General features: G+C 43.7%; 3 protein-coding genes across 4 annotated transcripts; 2 read left to right on the top strand and 1 right to left on the bottom strand.

Annotated features, from left to right (window-relative positions):
• The first annotated feature begins 297 nt into the window (after positions 1–297).
• LOC129837715 (myelin-associated glycoprotein-like) lies at positions 298–5,303 on the top strand. The gene is made up of 9 exons (XM_055904104.1): positions 298–391; positions 756–1,139; positions 1,356–1,649; positions 1,970–2,239; positions 2,503–2,775; positions 3,197–3,460; positions 3,580–3,846; positions 4,180–4,291; positions 4,970–5,303. The coding sequence occupies exons 1-9, from the start codon at positions 313–315 to the stop codon at positions 5,130–5,132; spliced, it is 2,106 nt and encodes a 701-aa protein (XP_055760079.1). The 5' UTR covers positions 298–312; the 3' UTR covers positions 5,133–5,303.
• A 698-nt stretch (positions 5,304–6,001) lies between these two features.
• Positions 6,002–12,277, top strand: LOC129837661 (lens fiber membrane intrinsic protein-like). Of its 2 annotated transcripts, XM_055903997.1 has the most exons (5): positions 6,002–6,278; positions 8,550–8,761; positions 9,235–9,384; positions 9,586–9,720; positions 12,047–12,277. In XM_055903997.1, the coding sequence occupies exons 2-5, from the start codon at positions 8,587–8,589 to the stop codon at positions 12,106–12,108; spliced, it is 522 nt and encodes a 173-aa protein (XP_055759972.1). In that variant the 5' UTR covers positions 6,002–6,278; positions 8,550–8,586; the 3' UTR covers positions 12,109–12,277. The 2 variants fall into 2 exon arrangements, with proteins under 2 accessions (XP_055759972.1, XP_055759974.1); XM_055903999.1 differs by having other exon boundaries at positions 6,002–8,761.
• Positions 12,278–15,372: 3,095 nt separating this feature from the next.
• Positions 15,373–16,341, bottom strand: LOC129837957 (free fatty acid receptor 2-like). The gene has a single exon (XM_055904553.1). The coding sequence runs from the start codon at positions 16,339–16,341 to the stop codon at positions 15,373–15,375; it is 969 nt and encodes a 322-aa protein (XP_055760528.1).
• Between the last annotated feature and the right edge of the window lie 3,015 nt (positions 16,342–19,356).

Below are 19,356 nucleotides of genomic sequence, written 5' to 3'. Positions count from 1 at the left end.
AAGACACGGACAGGACTACTGAGGTATGTTACCAAATGCAGCCGAATATATTTTGTTAGAAACATTTTGTGAGCCATTGCACTGCATTTACATTTCTCAGAAATGTCAACGACTGTACTGAACTGTTATTATTGGATCTAGACAAAGGCATGCTGTATCTTGTTTTCTCTTTCTGCCTCAGATTTTTCATATTGGAGAAATCGGCAGTAACTGAATGAGTAGTCTTACCAGTTACATTTTGGTCACAGTTTATCTGCGCTTGAGTGACATTTTGTCCTCCAGATTCAATAGGATTTCCAGAGTCTAATTCTAATGATGTCATTCATTTATGCAGGTGCATCAGTCATGATAACGCTCAGAAAACATGTGTTCCTCTGCTATACACTCCAAGGTAGGTCTACTTTATACCTCATTGATGATGACTGTTTGTGCCTGCTCATAATGGGCATTTATCATGCCTCAAGTTGAGAGGTAAATGTTTACAAAAATGATCATGATGTCCTTAGCCTTGAATGGGTGTACAATCTGGTAGATAAGACATTGTATTGTCTTCTGTTTCTACGATAAATGTACATTGGATCTTTATATTCTCAATGTCATCACGAAATTGCTGATACATTTGAGCCCGCAAATGAAATGTTTTCTGGATGTTATTTAATTATTCTAGCATATACGACAGCATTCAGCTATCAAACAATACTCATTACATGTCTGTCACTCTCTCATTTCTTTTCACCCTCTCTCTTTCTGTCCAGTGGTGTGGTGTGTGTTGGTAGTGGCCGAGGAGTGGACCGTGACCATTCCTAATAAGATATCTGGCCTGATGGGGTCTTGTGTCCTCATCCCCTGTTCCTTCACACACCCCAACGCTTACATCCCCACTAATGTCACCTGGTACCAGTACTCCAAGCTGCCTGGTAAATACCCAGTCGTCTTTAGCCGCACCAAACCCGTGAATATCATAGAGCTCTACAGTGGTAGAACTGAACTGGTAGGAAGGGCCTCTAATGGAGACTGCAGCCTGATGATCAAAGGAATGAGATTAGAACATAACGGAGAGGACATTTACCCCTGGGTTGATGAGGTCAGCAAGTCTGTCTTTGCCTTCTTTCAGTGGAGGGTGACACTGGAGGTTACAGGTAATGAATTATGCAAAACCTGACCAAGGGCTCTTGAAAATGGATTGAGATTTTCTTTATTAACCAAACATTATTAAAACAATAATCCAAAAGAACATTTGTCTTACTGTAGTTTTTTTGGTTACATGTCAGCAGACTACTGCGAGGAATGACCGATAACACAATGAGTGAACCCATTGTCAGTGTCTTCGACTTAGTGTCTCTTGTTACTCCCAGATACAGCACCAAGGCCACAGCTGTCGGTCAGTGAAGAGCAGAGGGAAGGGGGCAACATCACTGTTTCTTGTGCTGTCCTCCACACCTGCCCCTCCTCCCCTCCCTCCCTCTCTTTTGGGGACCAGAGGGGGGTGGTCCAGGGGTACCACACCGAGGAGATACAGGGTCGATGGCGCGTCCTCTCCACCATCTCGTTTGTGGCCCGAGCAGAGGATCATGAGAAAGTGGTGGCGTGTAACGTGACACATCCAGGAGGCCAGACAGCTGCAGGGGAGGTGGTGCTCGACGTGAGCTGTGAGTCTCAGCTAGAGTCGCTCTACAATCCTCTTACTGTTTGTTTCTATTCACTGTGTATCTTATCATTCAAATTGTAGCATTACATCACCTAACAGAGGTCTTTGAGTGAGGTTCTAGATCTGCACAGCAGATGTTGCGGTATCACAGTAGGAGCTTTGCTTTTTAGGCTGGGAACATTCTGTGATACAACTTGGGACATAGGAACATCAGATTAGAAAACTAGGAGCAATTCCCTCAACAATAACGAATGATGATCTCCATTTTAAGCCCCACTGTGATATTTCCAACATCTCTCCTTTGCCCCTCTTCTCTCTCAGATGCCCCCAGGTCTGTGAGTGTCTCAGGGGGAAGCACTGTGGTCCAGGTTGGCACTAACCTGTCCCTGTCCTGCGTCAGTGATGCAAACCCCCCTGCTAGCTCCTACCTGTGGTACTTGCTGAGAGATGGCCTGGTCATGCCACTGAACCACAGCACAGAGACCGCCGCGGTCACAGACCTGCACCCAGACGAGAATGCGTTCCACTGCACAGCTATCAACCCTCTGGGGAGGTCCAAGCCCTCCTCTAGTTTTGTGGTCACTGCAGAATGTGAGTTTTAGGTTGATCTGAGGTTTATTGAATGGATACTTGGATTTAGTGTCTTGAAATCAAATCTATTCCAATGGAAAAATGTATTAAAAAGATCAAATGTATTTGTCCAGAGTTATTCCACCACTACAAATTGCTGACCATGGAGGACTACTACTGCCAACATATGGACTGTGAGATTTTGTTTAATGTGAATTAGGCCTAAATGTGAACTTTTATTGATAGCTAATGGAACTAACAGTAAACATATTTTAATTCTCCAGACAAGCCATCCATATTAGCAAACTCCAGCTGCTCCTACCACGCTGGCCAAGTCATCTGCAGGTGTCAGGCCCGGGCTCGACCAAGGGCCAAAGTGCTGTGGATGGTGGATGGAGGACCCCTGTTCCCTGGCTCTGACCCAACCACCTCCCCCCAGAACCACACGGTGATGGATATCTGGGCTGCAGACGGCACCTATGAAAATGTGTCTGTCACCTGTCTGGTCAACAACACACATGGCTATGATAAGCTTCTCCTGAGTGTATTTGTGAAAGGTATTATGAAAATGTGTCTGTCACCTGTCTGGTCAACAACACACATGGCTATGATAAGCTTCTCCTGAGTGTATTTGTGAAAGGTATTATGAAAATGTGTCTGTCACCTGTCTGGTCAACAACACACATGGCTATGATAAGCTTCTCCTGAGTGTATTTGTGAAAGGTATTATGAAAATGTCCTCAGTGGTATATGAGGGTCTCCTTTTGTAATGGTCATTATTATTTGAATATGTAGTATGAATTATGTTCAATTAAAGAAATTAGAGATTGTACACTCAGTTGTGACACTTTCCACAATGCTTTTTCTCTTCAACATAGCGTAACTTGCTGGAATTATTTTCGAAGATAATCTCACTGTGAGAGCTATTGGATACCATTTTAACATACCTGTATTTCCTCCATTTTTTGTCTTCACCAGCACCACCCACCAATGTGTCCATCAACCAGCTCCCAGCCCGGCCTCTGGAGGGAGAAAAGGTCACTCTGTCCTGTCTGGGTCACGGTCACCTCCCAATCAGTTCCTACAGGTGGTACCGTGTGTTCGGGGAGCAGTCAGTCCTGCTTAGAGAGGATTCTGGGAGTTTGAGTCTCTCTGTGACCAGAGACGTGGGGCAGTTCCGCTGTTTTGCTCTGAACGAGATGGGAGAGTGCAGTTCAGACACCATGGCTGTGAACGTTGAGTGTATGTATTATTATGCCATAAACGTTTTTGTAACCATCTTATAAACCATCTTATATATGGACGTTTGCCATAGTCATTTTGTCATTTTCTCTCTTTCCATTTATCTTCCTCTCTTTTAGACGCACCAGCTATACTTCCCCTCTCCTTCTGTTCTGTGAATGATGGGGAGGTGAGGTGTGAGTGTGTGGTGGACTCTCACCCTGTGGCGCAGATCATTTGGACACCATGGAGCATTCAGGACAATCAGACTCACAACATCACTGACCTGCTCAACTGGAGGATCCTGAGGTCCATTCTCATTGGGACCAAGGTTGATGACATGGGTGACGTCCTCTGCAATTCAACCAATGAGCATGGGAGTGCCTTCCTTAAACTCCCATTCATTGGTAAGTTTGGCCTTATCTGAGTGAAGGACATAGGGTAATTGGAAAAATGCGAAACAAACCAATATCTAAAGGACAGTATTTGTAGTGAAATGTGTCATCTTTATCCAGCAGAAGTTATACCATATTCACCACAATGTAGTGAAGAGAGTCGGATAAATTGAAAGAGTGAAATGAAGCTGGAGTGTTATCGTGTCGTATCGCTACTGTGGCGTCTGGCTTGCCCTAATGTACCTTTGGAGCTTAAATAATTCCAGACGATATTTCATGTGAATGTAGAACATTGGAAAGCTCCAAGTAGTAAGACTGATGATCCCTTTGTGGATTTTTCAATAGCAGGTGAAACGTCCACCCAGCGGTCCCTGTTCTACGGAGGAGTTGGGGGCGCCCTGTTGCTGGTGCTCTCCTTCGCCTCCTTTTTATTTTGGAGATTTTACTCCACCAAGAGGTGAGCACGACCATAAAACACCATAAGTTACTGATCTTATAAACACATCCGGCTTCATAACCAATGTTGCACACCACACGGAGTATACCAAACATCAGGAACACCTTCGTAATATCCCCTTTTGGCCTCAGAGCAGCCTCAATTTGTCGGGGCATGGACGCTACGAGGTGTCGAAAGCGTTCCACAGGGATGCTGGCGTATGTTAACTCCAATGCTTCCCACAGTTGTGTCAGAATATGAGATGGTAGGGTTTATTAGGGATGCAGGCGAGATAGTGATTGGCAGAACGGGGGATCAAACCGTTGCCTCCCAGGGGATATGTGGTACAAGGACAGCAGCACTACCTGTCTTTTCAAACAGCTTATACACTACATTTACATTGACATTTTAGTCATTTCGCAGATGTACTTATCTAGAGCGATTTACAGTAGTGAGAGCATACATTTTCATACTGGTCCCCTGTGGGAATCGGACCCACAACCCTGGCATTGCAAGACCATGCTCTACTAACTGAGCTACACATGCCACTATAAGGACCGCATCCTCATTTTCACAATTTCACACTATTAGTGTGGAAAAATATATATTAAACATAGCAAAATCAGGGTTTGGACTGCACTACCCATTAAACAATAATGTCAGCGATGTCATCTAATAACTGTGGTCTTACCTTCACAGAAGAGATTGCCGTGTTGCACTGGAGGACGTTGAGCTGAAGGGGGCACTGCAGGTGATACACAATGATCCTACTGACTGCCCAGGTAATACACTCACTCTGATGGTGTCAGACGAGGACTTCCACTATAATGTGTATGACACCGGGTACAGTGTCCAAGTTTAAAATGGCCGTCTCCTCCTTCGTATAATGCTGGGAGGATAATATTTGGAGATGGGAGATATTAAAAAACACATTAGCACACAGACCAATAGATATGTAAAGATGTTTATTAGAACAAGAGGTCTGTGAGAACTGGACTCGGGAACATCTTTGAATGCTCATCGTAGATTCATTTCCTGTGTTTCTTTAGGCAGCCCAGAGGCCCGTGTTCACTGGATTTGAGGTCCATGAGGCCTGGAGCTAAATAACTGGGAGACAGACACACAGTCAGTTCTGTTTCAGTTCTGTGTTGGTACAGATCACCGGTGTATTTACTTACCATACAATTCTTTCTCCTTGAATTCTGGGCATGAATGCTAATATTTAATTAAGCTCCTTAATGACTGATCAAACCATTTTGTCTGACTGCAAGTTATCTAATATACATGCATTGAAATACTGTGTAAATAATAATTTTGTAATTACGTGGCAACAGATCATTTTGAATAAAATAAAAGTGACCATCAGTGCGTCATGATGATACTGCGTATGTATGTTGACATTGTGTGTGTGAGCAGGTGCATATGAGTGCGTGTCAATGCGTGCGTGAGCGAGCGAGATGGAGAGTGGGAGTTCATTTAAGCCATGTGTGTGTGGGCTCATGTGTGGGCTCTCTCTAAGCGTGTATCTGCTCTCATGACCATACTCAGCCCACAGACGACAGTCGCCTCCTCCAACTGAAATAAAGTGTGAGCTTCAGCATGTTGCATTGACCACCCCCAGTACTGCAAGCCTCTGCACATCCACAGTTCTAGAACACCAGAGAGAACAACAGAAAGGAGACCACCCCCCCCCCCCCCCCCCCCCCCCCACATCCACCACTATCAACCCAATCCCCCCTCCAACAGTCCCCATGGTCGCTCAATGGGAAAGAGCCACGTGCCTCTGCGCCCACCAGCTCAAGTGCATTTGTTCTCGCTGCTGGTTGTTGTAAAGGATTTGCCTCCATAGACAGAAAAGCAGAGCGGATAACTTTTTGGAATTCAGCCTAGGGGGTCCTCTTCGAAGTTTTGCTCACTCCAGGCTTCCACTCTCTCTCTCTTTCTCTCTCAGTCTTTCCCTGCGGAAAGGTTGACACTTAAGAGGGTTTATTTATCCTGAAGAACTCAGGTAAGATGCATCCTGGTACTTTAGCCCCGGTGCTGTTATGTTGTGTTGCCAGATTGGACCGTTTGGACTGATTGGACTAATAAGCAAGTGTATAAGTAAATCTTTGTGGAGTAAAGCGTTGTAGCCATGTGGGGCACAGGTGGGCAAAGGTGCACTTCTGTCCATGGAGAAAAATAGCAGAGCTACTGAATGAAAGCATATTTTTCTAAGACTAATAAAGACTTGGTCTGAAATGCAATTAAAGGGTTAAGGGCTAATTACATTGAAATCATTCAGTACTAATCAGAATAAGATACTGCTTAAGTCTCTAAAGCGAAATAAGTAAATAACTGCCATGTGTCATTTCATTTTATTACAAAGTGTGCTTTTTTTAAAACGCAGTCGCATTTCATTCAGCATTCTACAGATATTGACCTCAACGCTTGACCTCAAGTAACGTTCAATGCAAGCATGTTGAATGTAATTTGAATTTGATTGGGCTCCCGAGTGGCACAGCGGTCTAAGGCACTCCATCTCAGCGCTCGAGGTGTCACTACAGACACCCTGGTTCAAATCCAGGCTGTATCACAACCGGCTGTGTACAACTGGCCTAGCATTGTACGGGTTTGGCCGGTGTTGGCCGTCATTGTAAATAAGAATTTGTTCTTAACTGACTAAATAAAGGTTAAATGGCCAAGATGAATGCAGAAGTTATGAGGCATCCATTAGTCTCTGCAGTACATAGAAGCTTGGTGATTGTTCTGTGTTACAAATAGTATTCGCTTTGCATTGAACCACTGAACTGAATGTTTATTATCTAGTGCCTCGGTTGCAAGATCAATGAGTGAGACAGTTAGCTCTTCATTTCCTCAACCATAAAGGAATCTCTATGGACGTTTTATCATCTGGAAACATGGAGGTGTTCCAGAGGTGTTATGACTGTTGGCTGGATGGTCATGAATCACTGTCTCAGGAAATACCATGCAGCTTTTATATCCATCATTTGTTGTTGGTTAGTTCTACATGAGCATTTTCTGGAGCCGGTAAATACTTACACCACTGCCCATCCTCCACTCTCACTTTAAAATGTAACACTTTGATATTTCAGTATAACCACCTTTTGTGGAGTGTTGGAGTATTTTTGTATGTGTTTGAGGTTATTGAGTTGACATTTCTACATTGCATGTGGGTAGTAGATCGCATAAGTGGATTGCACAGTGTTGACAGTGATACAGAAATTGAACATTTCAGTTCAAAATAGGGTCCATACTGTCTCTGTGCAACTACAGAGACACTTTGCCATCCTGTGCTATTGAATATGACACATGTTCACATGTGCAATTCACTTGCAATTCACTTCCTGAATTCACTGAATTAAAATGGAATTGACCCCAACCCTGGCTGCCTGCAACTTTGTGTAGTAGGACCTTAAAGGAATCCATAAACCGTCCAATGGCTGACTGTGTTGCCTGTGCCCCATGGTTGACTGTGTTGCCTGTGCCCCATGGTTGACTGTAATGCCTGTGCCCCATGGTTGACTGTAATGCCTGTGCCCCATGGTTGACTGTGTTGCCTGTACCCCATGGTTGACTGTGTTGCCTGTGCCCCATGGTTGACTGTGTTGCCTGTGCCCCATGGTTGACTGTAATACCTGTGCCCCATAGTTGACTGTGTTGCCTGTGCCCCATGGTTGACTGTGTTGCCTGTGCCACATGGTTGACTGTGTTACCTGTGCCCCATGGTTGACTGTGTTGCCTGTGCCCCATGGTTGACTGTGTTGCCTGTGCCCCATAGTTGACTGTGTTGCCTGTGCCCCATAGTTGACTGTGTTGCCTGTGCCCCATGGTTGACTGTGTTGCCTGTGTCCCATGGTTGACTGTGTTGACTGTGCCCCATGGTTGACTGTGTTGCCTGTGCCCCATAGTTGACTGTGTTGCCTGTGCCCCATGGTTGACTGTGTTGCCTGTGCCCCATTGTTGACTGTGTTGCCTGTGCCCCATAGTTGACTGTGTTGCCTGTGCCCCATGGTTGACTGTGTTGCCTGTGCCTCATAGTTGACTGTGTTGCATGTGCCCCATAGTTGACTGTGTTGCCTGTGCCCCATGGTTGACTGTGTTGCCTGTGCCCCATTGTTGACTGTGTTGCCTGTGCCCCATGGTTGACTGTGTTGCCTGTGCCCCATGGTTGACTGTGTTGTCTGCGCCCCATGGTTGACTGTGTTGCCTGTGCTTGATGTTTCCCTGTATTGACTGTGCCATTGACTCTGTCCCTCTGCCTTTCTGTGCGCTGCAGTGCGTAGAGCCTCTCCACCGTCGCAGTGTCACTCAGGATGCACAGCTTTATGGGAGGGGGCCTGTTCTGCGCCATAGTGGGGAACATCCTGCTGGTGGTCTCAACTGCGACAGACTACTGGATGCAGTACCGCTTGTCGGGCAGCTTCGCCCACCAGGGCCTGTGGAGGTACTGCATGTCGGGCAAGTGCTACATGCAGACGGACAGCATCGGTGAGTGGGGCGCACTGGGGGCCCATAGCACCACTGGGACTGCCTGTACGGCATCCATATTAGGAAGTCCCTCAGTTGTCAGACGAAACTCCCTTAGTTGAAGGACTTCCTAATATGAATGTTGTATGCCTTTCTTACCTATGTTCAGGACTACCAAGGAGGACTGTAATGAAGGAGATGACTGAATGACTGAAATAGCAACATGTGCCATTAGACTCAGACTCAATAGAATCAATACGTGTTTTAGAATCAATATGTTTTTACAGTTAACTATGGAGGCAAATCATGCACCCGTCGGCCCTAATTGGCTGGCACTAGTGTAGGTGATAAAAAACATTTGGAGCATTAGACTGAATGAATGGGTCAAGACACAGTTTTCACAGGCGTGTGGGCTTGCGACTTTCTCTAATCTTTGAAATTGTATCTGTCCTCTCTTTTTCTTGTTTTATTCCTCTCTCTCTCTTTGTCCTTAGCCTACTGGAATGCCACCCGTGCCTTCATGATCCTGTCAGCCATGTCGTGCTTCGCGGGCATCATCGCAGGCATTCTCTCCTTTGCCCATTTCTCCGCCTTCGAGAGGTTCAACCGCTCCTTCGCTGCAGGGATCATGTTCTTCGTCTCCAGTGAGTCCCACTGGACATTGCGAAGCTAACAGAGCTAGACACAATACACAAATACGCACAGCCTCAATACACAAATGTAAATGAATTCAGGAAAAATCATTATGCCTATGTTTACTGACCTGACCGCTATTTTGCCTACAGTTCTGTCTACTGTAAATTGGGAGTCAGAATTTGAATTTGTCCTATCTTACTATCCGCCAGCTCTCTTTGTTCTGCTTGCAATGGCCATCTACACTGGAGTGACGGTGAACTTCCTGGGGAAGCGCTTCGGTGACTGGCGCTTCTCTTGGTCCTACATACTGGGCTGGGTGGCACTGCTCATGACCTTCTTTGCAGGTAAAAATGATAAAGACATAAATATGGATGGAGGGCCCACTTGCCAGAAATTCTGTTTAAACATGGGCAGCACCATTACAAGCTTACACAATTTAAAAGGTGTCAACTGGGTGGGACTTCCTGTAGGTTAAGGAAGGATCATAGAATTCCATCCATGTCAGCGGGAGGGATCAGCCAAAGAATTATACTCCTGAGCAAATATTCCAACACTGCAGGTGGCAGTAAATCACCAACTTTGGCTGTATGGATGTTTTGACAAAAAACACAATCCCGCACAGTAGGTGGCGGTATGCACCTTTTCCGTTTGTTTAAAGATCGTAGATAAAGGTATAGAAGAAGATAATATTCAACTACAAAAATGGAGGAGCTGCCAATGCTGTCACAGAAGCATCAATGGCAAATATAGGAGAGTGCCCTCTTTTGTTCTCTATGGATGAGCAGAACTAGAATCAGATGGCATATGTTCTTCTCAACTCCTAAATCATTATTTAAAATCCCGAATGCTAGTCAAATAGAGTCAAACCAAACACTGCAGAATGTCATCAATTGTTGCAGTTTTATTGATGAAACATGCAGACAATGCTGGTATTTATTGATAACAGATCATACACTATTCTTTATGTACAGTTGAAGTCGGAAGTTAACATACACTTAGGTTGGAGTCATTAAAACTTGTTTTTCAACCACTCCACAAATTTCTTCTTAACAAACTATAGTTTTGGCAAGTCGGTTAGGCCATCTACTTCGTGCATGACACAAGTAATTTTCCCAACAATCGTTTACAGACAGATTATTTCACTTAAAATTCACTGTATCACAATTCCAGTGGGTCATAAGTTTAAATACACTATGTTGACTGTGCCTTTAAACAGCTTGGAAAATTCCAGAAAATGTTGTCATGGCTTTAGAAGCTTCTGATGGGCTAATTAACCTCATTTGAGTCAATTGGAGGTGTACCTGTGGATGTATTTCAAGGCCTACCTTCAAACTCAGTGACTCTTTGCTTAACATCATGGGAAAATCAAAAGAAATCATCCAAGACCTCAGAAAATTGTAGACCTCCACAAGTCTGGTTCATCCTTGAGAGCAATTCTCGAATGCCTGAAGGTACCACGTTCATCTGTACAAACAATAGTATGCAAGTATTAACACCATGGGACCACGCAGCCGTCATACCGCTCAGGAAGGAGACGCGTTCTGTCTCCTAGAGATAAACGTACTTCGGTGTGAAAAGTGCAAATAAATCCCAGAATAACAGCAAAGGACCTTGTGAAGTTGCTGGACGAAACAGGTACAAAAGCATCTATATCCACAGTTAAACGAGTCCTATATCAACATAACCTGAAAGGCTGTTCAGCAAGGAAGAAGCCACTGATCCAAAACTGTCATAAAAAAGCCAGACTACGGTTTGCAACTACACATGGGGACAAAGATCGTACTTTTTGGAGAAATGTCCTCTGGTCTGATGAAACAAAAATATAACTATTTGGCCATAATGACCATCTTTATGTTTGGAGGAAAAAGGGGGAGGCTTGCAAGCCGAAGAACACCATCCCAACCGTGAAGAACGGGGATGGCAGCATCATGTTGTGGGGGTGCTTTGCTGCAGGAGGGACTGGTGCATCTCACAAAATAGATGGCATCATGAGGATGGAAAATTATGTGGATATATTGAAGCAACATCTCAAGACATCAGTCAGGAAGACAAAGCTTGGTCGCAAATGGGTCTTCCAAATGGACAATGACCCCAAGCATACTTCCAAAGTTGTGGCAAAATGGCTTAAGGACAACAAAGTCAAGGTATTGCAGTGGCCATCACAAAGCCCTGACCTCAATCCCATAGAACATTTGTGGGCAGAACTGAAAAAATGTGTGCGAGCAAGGAGGCCTACAAACCTGACTCAGTTACACCAGCTCTGTCAGGAGGAATGGGCCAAAATTAAATTTATTGTGGGAAGCTTGTGGAAGGCTACCTGAAATGTTTGACCCAAGTTAAACAATTTAAAGGCAATGCTACCAAATACTAATTGAGTGTATGTAAACTTCTGACCCACTGGGAATCTGATGAACGAATTCAAAGCTGAAATAAATCATCTCTCTACTATTATTTTGACATTTCACATCCTTAAAGTAAAGTGGTGATCCTAACTGACCTAAGACAGGGAATTTTTACTAGGATTAAATGTCAGGAATTGTGAAAAACTGAGTTTAAATGTATTTGGCTAAGGTGTATGTAAACTTCCGACTTCAACTGTATCTCTATGGGGACTGCCTCAAGTAGCATGGATGCTGGACAGTTGTTGATTTACATTTTTTTCTTTTGCAGGAATATTTTACATGTGTGCCTACAGAATGCATGAATGCAGGAGAGTGGTGGGCCCACGCTAAAAGAGAGAGGAAAGCCATTGAAAAGATTGCAAATCCGGGACATTTTGGCCCCGCAATTCCAACACGAAGAAAGATTCAAGCTTACACCAATAGACATATCACTGAAATGTAGAAACTGTACTAGGAAATTGAGAACCAAAGATTAATACAAATGTTTGGTTCTGCCTGAGCAGTTTACGTGTCATTTCAATAAAGCTATAACTCTAACAGTAAAACATTTATACTCTTTCTTACATTCAGCGTTGAAACTCTTGAATACAGAAAGGTCTTTGCAACACAAATATGTTGGCAGATTCATGCCAATACAAATAGAGGTAGAAAATATTTAGCATTATGTGTCAATTAAAATGGGTAACACAGCACAGACTCTAACCAAACAAGTTTATCATTTTAAAGGATGACAACCAAGCTTTCACATAGTGTGCAATTCAAAAGGGTAACAGAAGCTACTGTGACGAAACACATGAATCATGTATGAAGTGCTCACTTTTGTAAATGGAATGTAAACATTTAAACATTTAAATATGAATGACTTTGGCAAAAAAAAAGGTACAGTTCACAGAAATGTTTAAAACACAAACTACATATTATTTGAAATATACTTTATCCTGTCTAGGATGAGGGTGCCGCTAGCGGCACTCCCCCCCCACCCCCACTGAAAAGGCAGAGCCGCGAAATTCAAAAAAAATATTTTTTTTAAATATTTAACTTTCACACATTAAAGTCCAATACATCTAATGAAAGACACAGATCTTGTGAATCCAGCCAACATGTCCGATTTTTAAAATGTTTTACAGGGAAGACACAATATGTAAAGATGTAAATCTATTACCTAAAAACACATTAGCATAATCCACCATCTTTTATTTGTCCACCAACACCAGTAGCTATCACCAATTCGGCTAAACTAAGATATTTATAGCCCCTAACCAAGAAAAAAACTCATCAGATGACAGTCTGATAACATATTTATGGTATGGGATAGGTTTTGTTAGAAAAATGTGCATATTTCAGGTAGATGGCATAGGTTACAATTGCACCCACCGTCACAAATGGACTAGAATAACTACATAGAGCAACGTGTTTACCTACTTACTAATCATCAAACATTTCGTAAAAATACACAGCATACACTAATCGAAAGACACAGATCCTGTGAATACAGACAATATTTCAGATTTTCTAAGTGTCTTACAGCGAAAACACAATAAATCGTTATATTAGCATAGCACATAGCACATAGCAGCCCAGCATTGATTCTAGCCAAAGTGAGCGATAACGTCAACATCGCCAAAATATATAATTTTTTTCACTAACCTTCTCAGAATTCTTCAGATGACACCCCTGTAACATCACATTACAACATACATATACAGTTTGTTCGAAAATGTGCATATTTAGCCACCAAAATCATGGTTAGACAATGTGAAATGTAGCCCAGCTGGTGAGAAAATGTCCGTGCGCCATATTAGACAGTGATCTACTCTTATACATAAATACTCATAAACGTGACTAAAAAATATAGGGTGGACAGGGATTGATAGACAATTTCATTCTTAATACAATCGCGGAATTACATTTTTTAAATTATCCTTACTTTTCAATACAGTTTGCGCCAAGCGAAGCTACGTCAAAAAACATGGCGTCCTAAGCCACTAACATTTTTCGACAGAAACACGATTTATCATAATAAAAATGTCCTACTTTGAGCTGTTCTTCCATCAGTATCTTGGGCAAAGGATCCTTTCTTGGGTCTAATCGTCTTTTGGTGGAAAGCTGTCCTCTTGCCATGTGGAAATGCCAACTGCGTTCGGGATGAACTGGAAGCGTGCCCAGCCATTCACAGCGTTTCAGAAATAAATGTCCCAAAATCGCACTAAATGGATATAAATTGCTATAAAACGCTTTAAATTAACTACCTTATGATGTTTTTAACTCCTATAACGAGTAGAAACATGACCAGAGTAATATTACTCCCTCCACTAATGCTTGGAACAGGTGTGGGTCGGTGTCCTCCAGGCGCATGACGCAGCTCCAAAAGAGTGACTAGCCTCAGGGTTTTTTAATTTGTAGTGCCTGTGAACGCGCAATCGACCCCATTCAAATCGTCATCACGTAAAGGCATCCAGGGGAAGACGTAAGCAGTGTCCGTATACTCATAGCAATAACTGTGGCCTTTTAACTGACTCCAGATCAGGGGCCAACATTTCTGAAATCTGACTCCATGTCAGGGAAATTGCTGTAGAATGGGTTCTGTTCCACTTAGAGACAAAATTTCAACTCCTATAGAAACTATAGACTGTTTTCTATCCAATAATAATAATAATATGCATATTGTACGATCAAGAATTTTGTGGGAAGCCGTTTCAAAAATTACACGATTAGCATAAATAGTGACAACAGCGCCCCCAGCCTCAACAGGTTAAATAGCTGGGTCGTTCCACGAATAGAGTGCCTTTGGTCATTTCAATAAAACACTCAATTTAACATTAGGATCACATACATCGATGCTTTAACTAAACTAAGCCTTTTACATTTTTTTATTTACGCATTCTAATGTGTGTTTTCTTTAAAGTAAGGTTTTAGTTCTCTGAAAATCCCCATTTAGGCATGTCCAATGTCATGTTTGTTCACCTACGAAGACATATGTCTACTTAATTACAAGTCCCAGTTATTTTGTTACCTTAGGAAAGTAATGTCTGAAGATTTTTACTTATTTAATGATTCATTTACATTTGTCCCTCGGGTTTATGTTAACCCTGTAACATGAACTCAACTCTCGTTTAAATATGGTAAAACTATTCCTTTTTAAATGATTGAATCAAAAGAAAAATGCACCATCCAGTAATATAGCCATATCATTGTGTAAAAGCAGGTGAGCCTGTTCTTTCTATTTTAGGCCATGTTCTGGTGTTTTGTGCTGGGAAACTGAGCGCGTCAAGCATAACCCACCAACCCTGTGTTACCCAGGGATAGATAGGCTAGAAATGTTTATAACAAGTTACTAGAAATGGGGAAATGCTTCCATTCCTCGTCACAAAGGGAGTTATGGCTGATTTAAGATGTTGTTAACCCTATTACAGTCAATCCTGTTACTTTAATTTGAATTTGTATAGTTATTCTTCTTAATTTAACATCTTGAGATGGGAAAACATATTTTTTTATGAAGTTGAACATTTGATCTTTATGACAGAATTAAAACATTTGGTGAAATGAATAGTTATTTTTGACAAAATTACCCAAAAGGCACGATGACTACATGTTCTACTCTTGGCCAATATTGGCTATTGTGCTTTCCCTTTGGATTGCAGCCTGACCCTGTCGCAGTCCCAGCATCTTGCAGATGGACATCTTGATAGTGATACGGAAGGTGGAGGAGGAGAAGTAGAAGATGATAGGGTCCAGGCAAGTGTTGAAGGCGCTGAGCAAAAGGGTGTAGTACCTCCACGGGGGGCTGCGGCCTGTGAAGAAACCCAGCACATGGGAGAAGTTGTAGGGAAAGACACACACAAGGAAGACGGCCAGAGTACCCAGCGCCATCCCGATGGCCTTCTGCTTCTGGCCCGGGCTGATCCTGGGGAGCATGTACAGGATCCAGATACAGCGGAGGTAGCAGAAGATGCAAACCATGAGAGGAACCAAGCAGAGCATGACGAAGAACTCCAGACGCACCGGGAGGAGGATGGCCAGCTGTTGTTCGGTGAAGTTCTCGTAGCAGACGGAGGTGTTGCTTTGGGAGAGGTCCGGGTGGTGCTGGATGATGAACACGATGCTGCAGTGGGCAGTGGTGAGAAGCCAGATGATTGTGCTGGCCACCACAGAATAGAAAGGTTTGTGGAGTTGGCGGTAGGTGATGGGGAAGGCCACCGCCAGGTACCGGACCACACTGACAGCCATCAACAGGAGAGAACTGGTGTAGATAGTGGAGAAGAAGGTGTAGGAAGTTATGGAGCATAGGAACTCGGGCAGGTACCACTGCATGCCGGAGGCCGCCTCGTACATCTTGAGAGGCAGGAAGAGAAGAAAGAGGAGGTCGGACACAATCAGGTTGAGCAGGAAGATGTCTGTGGGAGTGGGCTTTTTGTGGATCTTGACGCTGAAGGCGTAGAGTGCCAGGATGTTGGCAGGCAAGCCAATCAGGAAGGTGATGATGTAGATGGACAGAATCACCTCACTTTTCACCCACACCATGGCTTTGAAGCTATAAGATAAACAAAACCAAAAATAGCACATTCAGGGTGCTACAAATGATACAAATGTTGTTTTCAATGTATTTTTGTCACAATATCTCAGCCAGATTCTTATTACCCACAGTACACTTGCAGCTCACAGTGAAAACCTTAAAGGGAGAAGGAAAACACATTCTTAATTCCAAATGGTCATAACCTACCTGGCTGTAGATGTGTATTTATTTTTAATCAGGAATTGGAGAGCTCAGCCAAGGGTACGAATTTAAGATCTGTTACGTGCCAGCATATATAGTAGTCAAGCAGACCTGTCTGAGTGTACAGCAGACGCATTGAACAGTGGTCTGCAAACGTGAGGAGGTGAGACTGTATGGTAACGGTTAACTAAAATGCAAAACATTGCTGTGTTTACATTTGATATTATATATGTGTAGGAGGGAGTGAAATACCAACGTCTAATTTCAATATCTTTTTTTGTAAATAGTGTACACACAGACATTGCCTTCCCAAGAGAACAGTCATGTCAATGATAACAGGGTACTATAATCCTAACATTTATTTTCCCATGTGCCCACGGTTGAGATAATATCATATGTGTATTAGCATTTTGCTAACACTTGATGAGTACTGTAGCAACAAACACTAATTGTTACTGTATGTGTCCATGTGGTTGTGGCTCAGGTTTGGAATAATCTATTGGTATTTTGATGCCACTTCATCAATAACTACTGTATAATAACAAGTTACAAATATTAATGGGCTGAAAAGCAATACTCTTTCAAAGAGAACAGTTATGTAAAGATTGGCAGCTTCACAATGAACCTTTCAGGTTCTCATTTTACCCGTATTTTACCAGGTATGTTGACTGAGAACACATTCTCATTTACAGCAACAACCTGGGGAAAGTTACAGTAGATAGGAGGGGGATGAATGAGCCGATTGGAACCTGGGGATAATTTGGTGGCCAAGATGGTATGTGGGCCAGATTGGGAATTTAGCCAGGACACCGGGGTTAGCACCCCTACTCTTAGGATAAGTGCCATGGGATCTTTAGATACCACAGAGAGCCATGACACCCGTTTAACGTCCCATCCGAAAGACAGCTCGCTACACAGGGCAATGTCCCCAATCACTGCCCTGGCGCATTGTGATGTTTTTTTAGACCAGAGGAAAGCCTGCTTTCTACTAGCCCTCCAACACCACTTCCAGCAGCATCTGGTCTCCCATCTAGGGACCAACTATGACCAACCCTCCATAGCTTCAGAGTCAATTGAGTTTAGTTAAGTATAGTTTTCAGCTATACTTTTCATGGCTGTTTATTTACCACTACAGACAGATGCTGGCACTAAGACCACACTTAGTCAGCTGTATAAGGAAATAAGCAAACAGGAAACCACTCATCTAGAGGCGGTGCTCCTAGTGGCCGGAGACTTTAATGCAGGGAAACTTAAATCAGTTCTACCAAATTTCTATCAACATGTTAAATGTGCAACCAGAGGGAAGAAAATCTAGATCACCTGTACTCCACACACAGAGACGCGTACAAAGCTCTCCCTCGTCCTCCATTTGATAAATCCGACCACAACTCTATCCCCCTGATTCCTGCCCTCAAGCAAAGATTCAAGCAGGAAGCACCAGTGACTCGGTCTATAAAAAAGTGGTCAGATGAAGCAGATGCTAAACTACAGGACTGTTTTGCTATCACAGACTGGAACATGTTCCGGGATTCTTCCAATGGCATTGAGGGGTACACCACATCAGTCAGTGGCTTCATCAATAAGTGCATTGAGGACGTTGTCCCCACAGTGACTGTACGTACATACCCAAACCAGAAGCCATGGATTATAGGCAACATTCGCACTGAGCTAAAGACTAGAGCTGCCGCTTTCAAGGTGCGGGACCCTAACCCGGAAGCTTACAAGAAATCCTGCTCTGCCCTGCAACGAACCATCAAACAGGCAAAGCGTCAATACAGAGCTAAGATTGAATCATACTACACCGGCTCTGACGCTTGTCTTATGTGGCCGGGCTTGCGAACTATTACAGACTACAAAGGGAAGCACAGCCGCGAGCTGCCCAGTGACGCGAGCCTACCAGACAAGCTAAATCACTTCTATGCTCGCTTCGAGGCAAGCAACACTGAGGCATGCATGAGAGCATCAGCTGTTCCGGACGACTGTGTGATCACGCTGTCCGTAGCCAACGTGAGTAAGACCTTTAAACAGGTCAACATACACAAGGCTGCGGGGCCAGACGGATTACCAGGACTTGTGCTCCGGGCATATGCTGACCAACTGGCAGGTGTCTTCACTGAAATTTTCAACATGTCCCTGATTGAGTCTGTAATACCAACATGTTTCAAACAGACCACCATAGTCCCTGTGCCCAAGAGCACAAAGGCAACCTGCCTAAATGACTACAGACCCGTAGCACTCACGTCCGTAGCCATGAAGTGCTTTGAAAGGTTGGTAATGGCTCACATCAACACCATTATCCTAGAAACCCTAGACCCACTCCAATTTGCTTACCGCCCAAACAGATCCACAGACACTGCAATCTCTATTGCACTCCACACTGCCCTTTCCCACCTGGACAAAAGGAACACATATGAGAATGCTATTCATTGACTGTAAGCTCAGCGTTCAACACCATAGTACCCTCAAAGCTCATCACTAAGCTAAGGATCCTGGGACTTAACACCTCCCTCTGCAACTGGATCCTGGACTTCCTGACGCGCCGCCCCCAGGTGGTGAGGGTAGGTAGCAACACATCTGCCACGCTGATCCTCAACACTGGAGCTCCACAAGGGTGCGTGCTCAGTCCCCTCCTGTACTCCCTGTTCACCCATGACTGCATGGCCAGGCACGACTCCAACACCATCATTAAGTTTGCAGACGACACAACAGTGTGTTGTTTTGCCTGATCACCGACAACGACAATACAGCCTATAGGGAGGAGGTCAGAGACCTTGCCGGGTGGTGACAGAATAACAACCTATCCCTCAAACGTAACCAAGACTAAGGAGATGATTGTGGACTACAGGAAAAGGAGGACCGAGCAT

Source organism: Salvelinus fontinalis, chromosome 38, assembly GCF_029448725.1.
Source record: "Salvelinus fontinalis isolate EN_2023a chromosome 38, ASM2944872v1, whole genome shotgun sequence".
NCBI classification, from domain to species: domain Eukaryota; kingdom Metazoa; phylum Chordata; class Actinopteri; order Salmoniformes; family Salmonidae; genus Salvelinus; species Salvelinus fontinalis.
The sequence above is the reverse complement of the archived record's forward strand: the minus strand, read 5'-3'. Positions and strand labels throughout refer to the sequence as shown.

Coding starts and splice junctions, on each gene's coding strand:
- LOC129837715 (XM_055904104.1), top strand. CDS start 313: ATGATGTCATTCATTTATGCAGGTGCATCAGTCATGATAACGCTCAGA. Junction 392..755: donor CCTCTGCTATACACTCCAAG/GTAGGTCTACTT, acceptor CTTTCTGTCCAG/TGGTGTGGTGTGTGTTGGTA. Junction 2,240..2,502: donor TTTTGTGGTCACTGCAGAAT/GTGAGTTTTAGG, acceptor TTAATTCTCCAG/ACAAGCCATCCATATTAGCA.
- LOC129837661 (XM_055903997.1), top strand. CDS start 8,587: ATGCACAGCTTTATGGGAGGGGGCCTGTTCTGCGCCATAGTGGGGAAC. Junction 8,762..9,234: donor CATGCAGACGGACAGCATCG/GTGAGTGGGGCG, acceptor CTTTGTCCTTAG/CCTACTGGAATGCCACCCGT. Junction 9,385..9,585: donor GATCATGTTCTTCGTCTCCA/GTGAGTCCCACT, acceptor ACTATCCGCCAG/CTCTCTTTGTTCTGCTTGCA.
- LOC129837957 (XM_055904553.1), bottom strand. CDS start 16,341: ATGTGCTATTTTTGGTTTTGTTTATCTTATAGCTTCAAAGCCATGGTG.